At 34.3% G+C, this 11373-nt stretch overlaps 1 protein-coding gene across 1 annotated transcript; it reads right to left on the bottom strand.

The window, feature by feature from the left end:
• Positions 1–4248: 4248 nt before the first annotated feature.
• On the bottom strand, positions 4249–8384 carry LOC114354372 (elongation of very long chain fatty acids protein 2-like). The gene is made up of 5 exons (XM_028306729.1): positions 8154–8384; positions 6909–7099; positions 6352–6426; positions 5348–5644; positions 4249–4462 (listed from the first exon to the last, which is right to left on the bottom strand). Exons 1-5 carry the CDS (start codon positions 8215–8217, stop codon positions 4274–4276), a joined length of 816 nt encoding a protein of 271 aa, XP_028162530.1. The 5' UTR covers positions 8218–8384; the 3' UTR covers positions 4249–4273.
• Between the last annotated feature and the right edge of the window lie 2989 nt (positions 8385–11373).

Raw genomic sequence — 11373 nt, 5'->3', positions numbered from 1 at the left:
GGGTCTATTTTAACTTTCTTTATTTTATGTATTTTACGCTTTCTTAGAAAACATAGTGCCTAGTGTTAGAGTGATACAATACAGAATGCAACTGATGATTAATAAGATTAATCGATACAATATCACTTTAATCAAAGTCGCCTTAAATTAAAATACACTCGATTGTTTGGTGGTAATTCTGTTTTAATCTTCTGTTTCAAATTCCAATTCATATTATTTATTTGCACAATTTTCATTCTTCTGCTTTCAGAAAGAAGATTAACCAATGATTTATTCGCGTAACTTGTGTTGCCTTTAAATTTGAAATCATTTGACTCAAAATTAAGTTTAAAAGAGTTCTGTTTGTATGTTCTTTGACAGAAAATAGGTATTCAATACTTTTTATACATTAAAATAGAACTGCCACTAATACAGTCCATGAAGTGTCTCGAAATAGCATTTCAAATGTTATGGTCAAATATAATTAACCAAAACTTTATTATAATTATTGTTTCTTTGATCACGTCAATTNTTAAATAAATGCTTAGGGACCATGCTGTATAGTTCTTTATAGTTTTTAAAAGTTGGCCAAAGCGGGTTGGTTCCGCAAGTGACAGTGCTGTATCTCTGTTGTTAGTTGTTAAAAATGTACCATAATTTTTTTGGAGATAGAATGCGTTATTTGAGCGCCATCTATGTACTTAACTCAATTTCACTCAAAGTGTGGGTTGGTTCCTGTTTGCATAAATGGGTCCAATTATTATTTTAACGGTGATATTAAAACGTCAATATAAAATTGGATTAATTTTTAATATGTACCAATGTGTATAAATTGCTTATTACTCATGTTTTTTCTTATAAATTACATTTATTATAGTACAAAATATTGTTATTGTAAGATAACGAAAAAAGGAATAAATGATGTGTTTTCAATAATGTTTTGTTATTTCTGCTACATTTCTATTTCTTAGGATCAAATGTGTAGAGTTAAGACAACCGGATTGAGTTATCTTGATACTTAATTTGATAAAAATATTAATATTGCTAATTTTTGATCACTCAATCAAATGTAAGGGTGCCGATGCATCNGTTAAATGTCAAGAGTGGAAAGTAAACATAGGATTCATGTTATTTATTTACGTGCAAAATGTAAGTAAGTAAATCATAAAAGTGGAACGCCGAGCTATTTCCAAAACCCGTCCAATATTATAATACAATTTGGCTGCGACAACTACAATACAGAACATCTCCCAAATCGATGTGCATAAAATAATATAATACAATACTAGTAAGTAAGAGGTTATGATAACAATATTGCTATCAATAAGTTTATAGAATTGGTCCGCCAGGAATAATTGTTCTTACATAAAGATTTGTGTCATTTAGAACCTAGAAAGTATTATTTCGGCACTGTTGATCTAACGGCGAACAATGTATGGAGAACGAACATTGTCCTTTCTGACTTTACCATACCATTTATATGCTCATGTTAACATGGGCTAGTGTCGGCTTATATACCCATTTACCATAAAAGGTGAAACTGACTGACTGACATATCAACGCACAGCCTAAACGGCTAAACGTAGGCACTTGAAATTTGGAAAGAACGTAGCTTAGGTACCGTAGAGGTGCATTAAGAAAGGAATTCCCGAAATTCCCACGGGATTGGGAATTAGCTGGAAAATCCTTTTGTATGAAAAATCTAAACCGCTTAAGTTAGACGCTTGAAATTTGGCATGCAGGTACCTTAGTAAACTTAAAGCTTGGTTACAACAGGATATTGCAAAATTCCCACGGAAACGGGAGTTAGCGGGAAAAAACATTTGTATGAAAAAATCTAAACCGCGTAAGATAGATGAAGGGGGTAAAACGGGATCTACGCGTACGAAGTCGCAGGCGGCCGTTAGTTAATTATAAAAAAATAATTTTAGCTTTCAAACCTACACTCATCATAAAAGACATAAAAACGTGCCTTGCATAGTACTAAGCTTAGGTATGATTGATAGTGAAGCTTGGATGACTAACGAAAATGAACAGATTTGTAATAAATTCCCTTCTGAGAAGTACACATCGAAATTTAGAGCAGCTGTTGATTCAATTACGTAAATAATTTAGCCCCTTCAAGGTTTTGTTCCCAATTGTCCCTATTGTTTATTTTCATTATCAAGTGTCTAGCATTAATCAACCGACTTTGAACTACGTGCATAAATTACTTACAAATAAGCACATAATTTCATTGATATTCTAAGAAAGTAAAACCTGGAGCACATAGCTTGTAGAGCTTGTGGCCGTTGGGTCAGAAAAGTTCTCGACCACGGATCTGATGACGTGGCGGGCCCCTCATTAGGTGGACCTACGATCTGGTGAAGGTCTCTGGAAGACCTGAATGCAGGCAGCGCAGGACTCCTTGGGGGAGGCCTTTGTCCAGCAGGGGACTTCATTTGGCTGAAACGAATGATCAAAAGCCTGGAGGCACTGGAGATTGAAGTGCTATTGTTTAACAGAAAAATAATGAAAAGGCAAAATGTTTTTGGTGGGATATATTTTTCCAATAGCCAAGAAACGGGAAAATTAAATTTGAATCTGTTATTTGTACTGAAATGTCTAATTTATTTCTAATAAACCACAACACTGTTATATGTTCATGCCTGCATACAATAATTTAGAGGTTAACAATAATTTTAGAATTAAGTTCTTCTGTTTATTCAGTAAAAATAATCCCACCAAAAACATTGTGTAAAAAACTAGCCAAGTCTCGTTAGGCCGCTTGTAGACATCCGTTTTTTCACCGGACGACGGACCGTCAAAAAACGGATATCCTTTGTTTGCTGTCAATTTTCTCGCCGGACCTATGTCCGATGCATGTGCACACGTTCATTATAAACCATACGCCACCGCTAACTCCGGTGAAAAAATAGGGCCGTTGTCCGGTCAAAAAAACGGATGTCTACAAGCGGCCTTAGAGCTGCTTGTTTATCTCTAAAAAGTAATGAAATCTAGACAAAGTCGTGCCAAGTCTATGATGGTTCCTTTCTGCGATTTCTTCATTATTATAGTTAATGTTGTGTGACTTGGCCGTTATTATATCTGAGATTATATCTAATTAAGATTAAGAGGTTTTGTAGATAAATTAAATGTTGTTTGATCTATTACGTCAGGGAAAAAGAGGCGTTAGATATACGAGTATATAGCAGCTATTTATTATTACTAACGCCTGAGATGAAGAACATAGAATAATTTCTATGACTTAACTATACCACAAAAGATGGAGTACCAAACCATAACGTTTTATGCGCCAGAAATTAACTTTGCTTTATATTTTTACTTTTCTTTAGTGTTTCAGGAAAATTTTATTTTCGTTTGGCACCTCCCAGACTATTAGTTAAAATATAATTCAATATTTCTGTTCATGCAAGCCTATAGATATTCCAAATTATCTATCAGTTGGATGTGTACTCGTATGATATCACTGGACTGGATATTTAATGTTTGATGATGATGATGATCCTTCATCATCTGTTTCCTTGCCTCATTTTGTTACATTTTATTTGATTAGGATTTATTTATATTACTTAGAGTCTCAGATGTTAAAATTTGCATTTTAAAATACATAATTTGATTTCTAAAAGTAGGTCAATGATTTTGTTACTCAGTCACGTCATTGCACTCGACGCATACGACTTATTGCAATTCAGCAAAACGTGACTGAACATACGTTTGATGACATGTATTTTCTAGCGTATCGACACAATACTTCGCTGTAATTAAGATCTTTACATTTTAAACAATAATTGTATTTGATAAGCAAGTAAATACTTTGAATCAGTGTCGTATTTGTAGACTTTTAGGACCTTGGTGGATTACATTTCTAAATATTGATCTTCAACAAATCATTAATTAGGATTATTGATTGGATTTGACTTTGAAGTAAAACAATATTTTGTCTGGCTGGATGTCTGGATGTCTGGATGTCTGGATGTCTGGATGTTTGTTACTATTTCACGCAAAAACTACTGAACGGATTTTGATGAAACTTTACAGTATCAATTTTTATAACCCAGACTAACATAATATATGCTATAATCACACTATAATTTATGTCGATCTGTGACAAACTAAATTTCACGCGGGTGAAGCTGCGGGCAAAAGCTAGTATAAATAAAATAAAATAAGAAAAAGGTTTAATTTGTCTTTTTTACAAATAGAATATTATACTTCTCTTATTTTTCGAAGGCTAATCTAATACTAAATAGGTACTACGAGTAATTAAAAACTTCTAATTTTATCTTTCTCATTATGTAATTTTTTTCTTCGCCGTTTTAGATGACGTATTCTTAACATAGGATTTAACATAAAAGTTGAAAAACAGAAGTAGGAGAAACGCAGTATTGAACAATATCATGGAAAATAAGACGTACGATGGTGGGCAGCTTCCATATGCGTAGTTAGCGATTGCATGGAAGAGGATCAACACAAATTGAATCTGAAACAATGGGGTTCATAATTAGAAAATGTAAGATGCTTCAGCAATATACAGACGCTCAAAGTTGCACAGCGTGCTATGGAAAGGGCTATGCTCGGTGTTTCTTTACGAGATCGAATCACAAATGAGGAGATCCGTAAACGAACTAAATTGTCAATGACATAGCCTGACCGATTAGCAAGCTGAAAGGGCAATTGGCAGGGCACACAGTACGCAGAACTGACGGCCAATGGGGCAGCAACATTCTGGAGTAGAAGCCACATACCGGAAAAAGCAGCGTGCGACGTCTACCCACAAGGTGGACTGACTACCTTAAAGGTAGCAGAAAGGCGCTAGATGCAGGCCGCTACCAACCGGGCAACATGGAAAGCATTGGAGGAGGCCTATGTTCAGCAGTGGATGTCCTATGGCTGAGATGCTGATGATGATGATGAAACTTTGGATGACGTTGTCAAGAGAAACCTCACTGAGGCTGGCAAAATTTGTATCGGAATTTTTAGAGCTCCATTGCACGTGGCGGCCCTAGTTCTAGTCTTTATCATAGATATACTGGGGATATACAGGGTGTCCTAAAATTAGCACGTCACACTGACACTGGAGGTAGCTAAGTCTAAGATGAATCGAACAAGCTTAATATGTCCATAGAAAAGGTTCATAAGTTTTAGGATTATGACAATTTTATTTATTCAATTCCATTAAAAAAGTTTGATGAGTTTTAAAATATGACTCGTATTAGTTATTTTTAAAAATGGACTTAATATCCTTGTTAGATGCGTCTTAAGCTCATTTCTCTGGTGTAAAACAGTGTGATGTGCTAATTTTGGGACATCCTGTATACTCTACAATACTCTAACCTTTAAAACACTAATCAGGCAGAAAACTCACCAGCTGCATAGAAGTGATGTACTTCTTCCACCACAGATACTTGGCCAGCGAAGGGAACGCCGACAGCCCGTAGTACAAATACATAATAATATGAATAAATGAATTGACAGTGCCTAAAAACACCACACTATACGTTGGCTCGTACTTCAAAGCGAACCATGTGTATAGCACCATGCCAGAGTGATGGTATACATGTAGGAAGGTAACTTGGTTTTGCTTTTTTCTTAGAACAAAGAAGACAGTGTCGAGTAGCTCGCTTATTTTGGCTGTTAAGTAGTAGTAAATGCCTGAGGTAACCTGAAAAAGACAATTAATACTTTGTTTGAAAATGAAAATGAAAATATTTACTATTGCCGGTAACAAACAATACAATAACTAAAAAGACAGACCTCCACATTAGGCATTGCCTGTCGTGTGGAGGAAAGAATAACGATTAAAGCCCGGTCTGTGAGCACGTAGAATTTTGTCCAATGACCCCAAGCTACCCATCTTTATCGCTCGCGCGTAATTATATTGCTGTCGCGACTGTGCGACGGGCGCCCGCAGTGAGTGTGTGAGCTTGGGGTCATTGGACAAAATTCTACGTGCTCAGAGACTGGGTTTTAACAGGTAGTATTAGTACGGCTAAGCTGAAGTGTTTCAATAATCTATTTTTTTGAAATATCTATGCCCGTAGCTACGCCTACGTTTGTTTATCATAGACAATAATCTGAATATGAAAAATGAGATGGTATGTATCGAATTATTTTTCAATTAACATTGTAACTGCATACCTATGGAATACAAGGTGGTAAACCGTTTTATTCTTTTATCTGGAAGCTCAGTAATGTATAGAGTCAAAAACCGATGAAATAACATTAGTCAAATCTAATATTAGTAGATAAATATCCTGTCTGTAAAAGTAAAGTTCACGTACGCAAACCCGTAGCTTACTAAATCAAAAAATCGTAGTAACTAGCAACCGACAGTCAAAGAGCCTACAAATTAAGTAAAACAATATTTACCCCCATCATGACTTTCTCATTGTTCTGCAAACACGGCCTTTGTAAAAATCCATGCGCCTTCATGAGATGGAAGCCCTGAAATCAGTATTGCCGTTCGATTCATCTATATTATTAAAACTCAAAAGTGACTGACTGACATAGTGATCTATCAACGCACAACCCAAACCACCTGGATGGATCGGGCTGAAATTTGGCATGCAGGTAGATGTTATGACGTAGGCATTATCTAAGAAAAACTCCACCCCTGAGGGGGTCGCTAGTTTATAAATAAATAAACGTTTGCTATTATCAAATCAAGCACTGACATAATCAATATCAGAATAAAAGCAGGTAGAAGTTACCAAAACTTCAGCTCAGCATAAGCTGTACGGCGCTACAATCCGGTCGAGTCAACTGCGTACCTAGCAGACGTGACGTCACATCGACGCTTTGGTACGGAACGGGGCAAATACGGGGAGGTGTGCACTAAGTGGGAGGGAGAGTCGCATTCCAGCAGGGTGCGCAGTTAGCTCAATCAGATTGTAGAATAATAACGTTAAGTTATTCAATAAACTCACCTTAGAAAATAAAAATACAGACACAAATATTTGTACTACGTTATACAATACAAGCACTTTGTTTAAGTTCATCGCCGGTCTTGATTTCATTAATTTAGGTCCTACATTTAACACTATAAATAAATATACGAGTAAGATCGCCAAGATCGGCATTGGACTTGTCATCAGGTACCATTTGTCGACGAAGTGCACTGAAAACAATAAAAATAATATCAATTAGCATCGACGGTCAAAAGTTGAAAACAACATTAAGAAAAACAAAAACAGTAATTGTTTGTTAAGCTTTGTAAACCCACTAATGATTCATTTCATGATAAAAAGTGTTAAAAATAATAATTGCTTAAAACTGTATTACTGTATCCAAAAGGCGAACACTATGCCATATGGCATTCTCCTTCAGTTAAAGTTTGGACCAAGATAGTAAATACACTTGGCGTCAAAAAGAAATATTACGATGAACATCACTTATTTAAGGACAAAGAAGGTATACGGAAAAGAAGACAGAAATAGCACAGTCATAAATTACAAGGAAATAAAAAATCGCAATGGGACCGCACTCAGCATATGCCGCGGCCCACGGAGAGGAAGGCCACGCCCACGACCCTGGTTTTCAGTGTGCCCCATGCCGATATGGTATGTTATGGTATCTAAGTATTAATTAAGGTTTGGTTCAATCATTAATTTAATAAGCAAATTGATAAACCACTAGAAGTAGAGTATACATTGAATAGTTTCCTTATAAATAACCATGGTCGGTTTCATGGTTAAATAGCATGATTACTTTAATGTTATAATCGTCAGTGTGTATGGGGAAAAAACAATATTGTGTTTATGTTATTATACTTTACAAAGTAATAATAGTACAAACACACTGTTGGATTCTGTTCCTGCTGTAGTAGTTACAGGTATAAAAATTGCACTTAGCATGCAATAAAATGCGCTGGATAGAATATTTCACTATGTAAGTATTTGTAAGCACAAGTTTCCGTTATCTGGCAAATTAATAAAATTATTATCATTTTCTACATGCATAATACATAGCACTGCGCTAGTTTAGGTATTTTACTGATCAATCAAATAGGTAATAGGTACGATACCTTGTTCCGTTGGGTACAGTAATGTTGATCCAATCAAATTTTATTTTTTTTACACATAAATTTTATGACATACATACTTATAGAATTGACCCGAGCTACAAGAGTGTGTGAACTCCAAAAAAATAACACAAGAAATCAAAAAACATACCTTTCCCCCTGAAATCCCATAGAAAATCCCGTAAGCTTCCATTAGTGTGATTATACACATCCATACCGGCTGCCCAAATCAAGAACTAAACGCGATTTAATCGCCAAAGCCGATTCACTGTCACTTATTAGATTTTTGGTTAATTGTTATCGAGAGATCAATGTCAAATGACTACAACAATGCTAGGCCAAAACCTAATTAGGTAAGACTAAGCAGTGTAAGTTGAGCAATGTCTTGGTAACTAATGATTTCCATTCAATATGAACTAATATTTATAATGGTGGCTTGCAAATTATGTAGGGCTTAACGCACACTTGCGGACTTACTTCAAAAACGGTCTTTCGGAAAAACAAATATTGTGATCTTGTCTCGTTGTGTTCCCTAATAAGTAATTGATTTATTTATGTATAATAAGTATGTATTTACAAAAAAAAAGTATTTAAGTTTTGTATATCCGTTGTCTAGAACCCATAGTACAAGTTTTGCTTAGGGACTAGAAGCGTAGTGTAGTTAAAATGTCCAAGGATATTTAATTTTATTATTTATTTAAAAGCACAACTACAGAATACAATTCCAATTTAGCATTTAAAAAATAATTTAACTGAAAAATTAAGATTATAAGCCCTAAGGCAATTAAGGAACTTTTGAAGAGGCATTTTCTGGTTATGCTCGCTCTACCATAGATGGTATCTTCGATACCAGATAGTTATCACGAGCAGACCTACCTATACTCGAATATTTCATATTATTTTATTAATACGTCTTACCAGTTATTTTCTTCTAGAGCGCCTACCTATTACCAATTTATATCTGTACGGAAGGAAAATAAAATATGTAAAACAATTAATTTCGTACTTATTCTTTCATCGTACTGTAATTAAAAAATAAGATATTATAATTATTTATATTTTTGATAACATAGAATGCACTATGAAACAAAGTGAGTATGTAGCATAAAATGAAAAATATAATAAAATACCTATAATGTGTACTCACCCTACCATTAACGTCACAATAATTACTGTGCAGTTGATAAGTATAACATTGACGTATTTAAAGCATCGCACGTTGATTACTATGTCATATTATAATATTTTCGATCACGGAAATATAACATAATGTAAGGGACAAAGGTCTACTTTTCTGGAGCAAAAAACAAATTTTATCTATTTATTATAATTTTTATTCTAGTTTCTTGTGGTCAATGGTAAAGTTGCTTAGGTTTGAGAGCTCTATAAAGCTACGCAAGCAAAACTAGAACTACATTCCAAAATAACGTGTCTCTTACATTAAAAAAATGTAAAGGCGTTCTACACCTTAATTGCATTTAAGAACAAATTAAATACTCTACATTAATGTAACAGTAATTTTGACAAAAAATATATTATTTTTTGAACAGTAGTTTGTTTTATTGTTTGCTAATCCGAATTTATTAGTCCAAAAACTTGTATTCATGTCATGGATTTTTTCCGTTGAACTTGCTCCAAATTAGTATGCTTTATTCATTGAAGGAATTCAATACAATGAAACATAGGTATGTAAATTGCAACAGCTGATCGGTTATTTTAAATGAAGAGGTATTATGCTCGTATTTTAACCGACTTTAAAAGAAGGAGGAGGTTCTCAATTCGACTTTTTTTGAAGTTTCATAACCTTGGCACCTTGGGTCTTAATGTGTCCTAATATATTTTAACTATTTTTCTTTTAATAATTTATTATTATTTTTCTACTTCTTAGTGTAGGTTTTTGAATTCGTTTTATTTATTTTATGTTATGAGAGATTTCAGTAGGTATACAAAAATTGTAAATATTAAAACTGTTTCTAAGTTTTGGGTGAACGGTAAATACCAGGTTCTCAGCCCCAGGGTATTACTAACATAGCCACTAGGTCTATGTAAAATACACTCGACATCAAATCAATCGCACTTCCCGCGACAAGCACTTTCAAAGTTATGCATCCCCACTTCCCACCAATATTGGCACCATTTAAAAGTCTAGTTCTAAACTTCACTTCATTAAAGGAAAGGTAAAAACCCCAAAAAAGTGCCTTAGAAGGATCCAGGGTCACTTCTTCAAAAAATAGGTAGTTACGTTTGAGCCAACTTTTCTGGCTTTAAAACTGTTAAGTTGGGATTAATCCCTATCCATCTGTTAAAGAGGACACGTGTGATCATTATTTGGTTTTATAACCATAAAATTTGGTCTAGTTGATCCCAGAGGTGAGCCCAAAGTGAGGTCTTTTTTCAATTCACATTTATGGTACATGTTCATCATTTATTAAGAAATTAAATGTGTTTTTCTTTAAGGATATTTATTGGGCTTTCAAATAACATCAATATTGTTGGGGCACCATGATTGTGTCAGAAGAAAATCTTTAAAGTTCGCGTCGCGGAAGGTGCGGTTTATTTGATGTTGAGTGTATATTTTAAAATAAATTAAATAAAATACAATACTTCTTAACTTTTTATTCTCAACTTGTAAACTATAAATAAGGCTGTGGCGACATAATTCAGTGCCTCTGGTGACACAGTTTCAACAAGTTAAAACATAATAATTATTAATGATTGTAGCTGGAACAAAATACCATCGGATTCAGTATACGGCTACAAAATTTTATACAGTTTACTTTGATGCATTTTGTGGTCGCAGAGTAACAAGATGAAAAGATGTCAAAACAACATAAGAAATAGACAATGTGACAATCGTTGTATTTTTATAAAAATTGCTTTATAAACTTAAAAACCAGGACTTTCAGGAACAAATTCTACTCATAAATTAGTTTTCATATTCATGCATTTTCCCCTGAATCAATCGCTTATTTATTTTTCTCTGTTTTGGATTTGATAATATTTGCTTGGTTAGTCTAGCACCTTTAAAAAACCTGATACGAAAGCTTTTTATTTTCTGTAATATCCATGCGGTTTCGTTGTCTCAACATATTAAAATACATACCAACAATTTTATGCTATATGGAACGTGCAGGTGGCTGGCACTAAGCCGACAAAAGAGGCACTATGATCTTCTATCTATATATAAAAGAAAGTCGTGTTAGTTACTTCGCTTATAACTCAAGAACGGCTAAACCGATTTAGCTGAAAATTGTCAGGGAGGTAGTTTAGAGCCAGGAGAAGGACATAGGATACTTTTTATTCCGTACGAAAAGAAAAAAAAAGTCTGCTTATTTATTGCCATTAAGGCGGAACAAAGTTCGCCGGGTCAG

This window comes from Ostrinia furnacalis, unplaced genomic scaffold, assembly GCF_004193835.3.
Source record: "Ostrinia furnacalis isolate ACB-3 unplaced genomic scaffold, ASM419383v2 OfSCF2047, whole genome shotgun sequence".
NCBI classification, from domain to species: Eukaryota; Metazoa; Arthropoda; class Insecta; order Lepidoptera; family Crambidae; genus Ostrinia; species Ostrinia furnacalis.
This window is presented reverse-complemented; position numbering and strand designations above follow the sequence as displayed.

Coding starts and splice junctions, on each gene's coding strand:
- LOC114354372 (XM_028306729.1), bottom strand. CDS start 8,217: ATGGATGTGTATAATCACACTAATGGAAGCTTACGGGATTTTCTATGG. Junction 6,427..6,908: donor CTGTATTTTTATTTTCTAAG/GTGAGTTTATTG, acceptor TACTGATTTCAG/GGCTTCCATCTCATGAAGGC. Junction 4,463..5,347: donor ACATCACTTCTATGCAGCTG/GTGAGTTTTCTG, acceptor CCATTGTTTCAG/ATTCAATTTGTGTTGATCCT.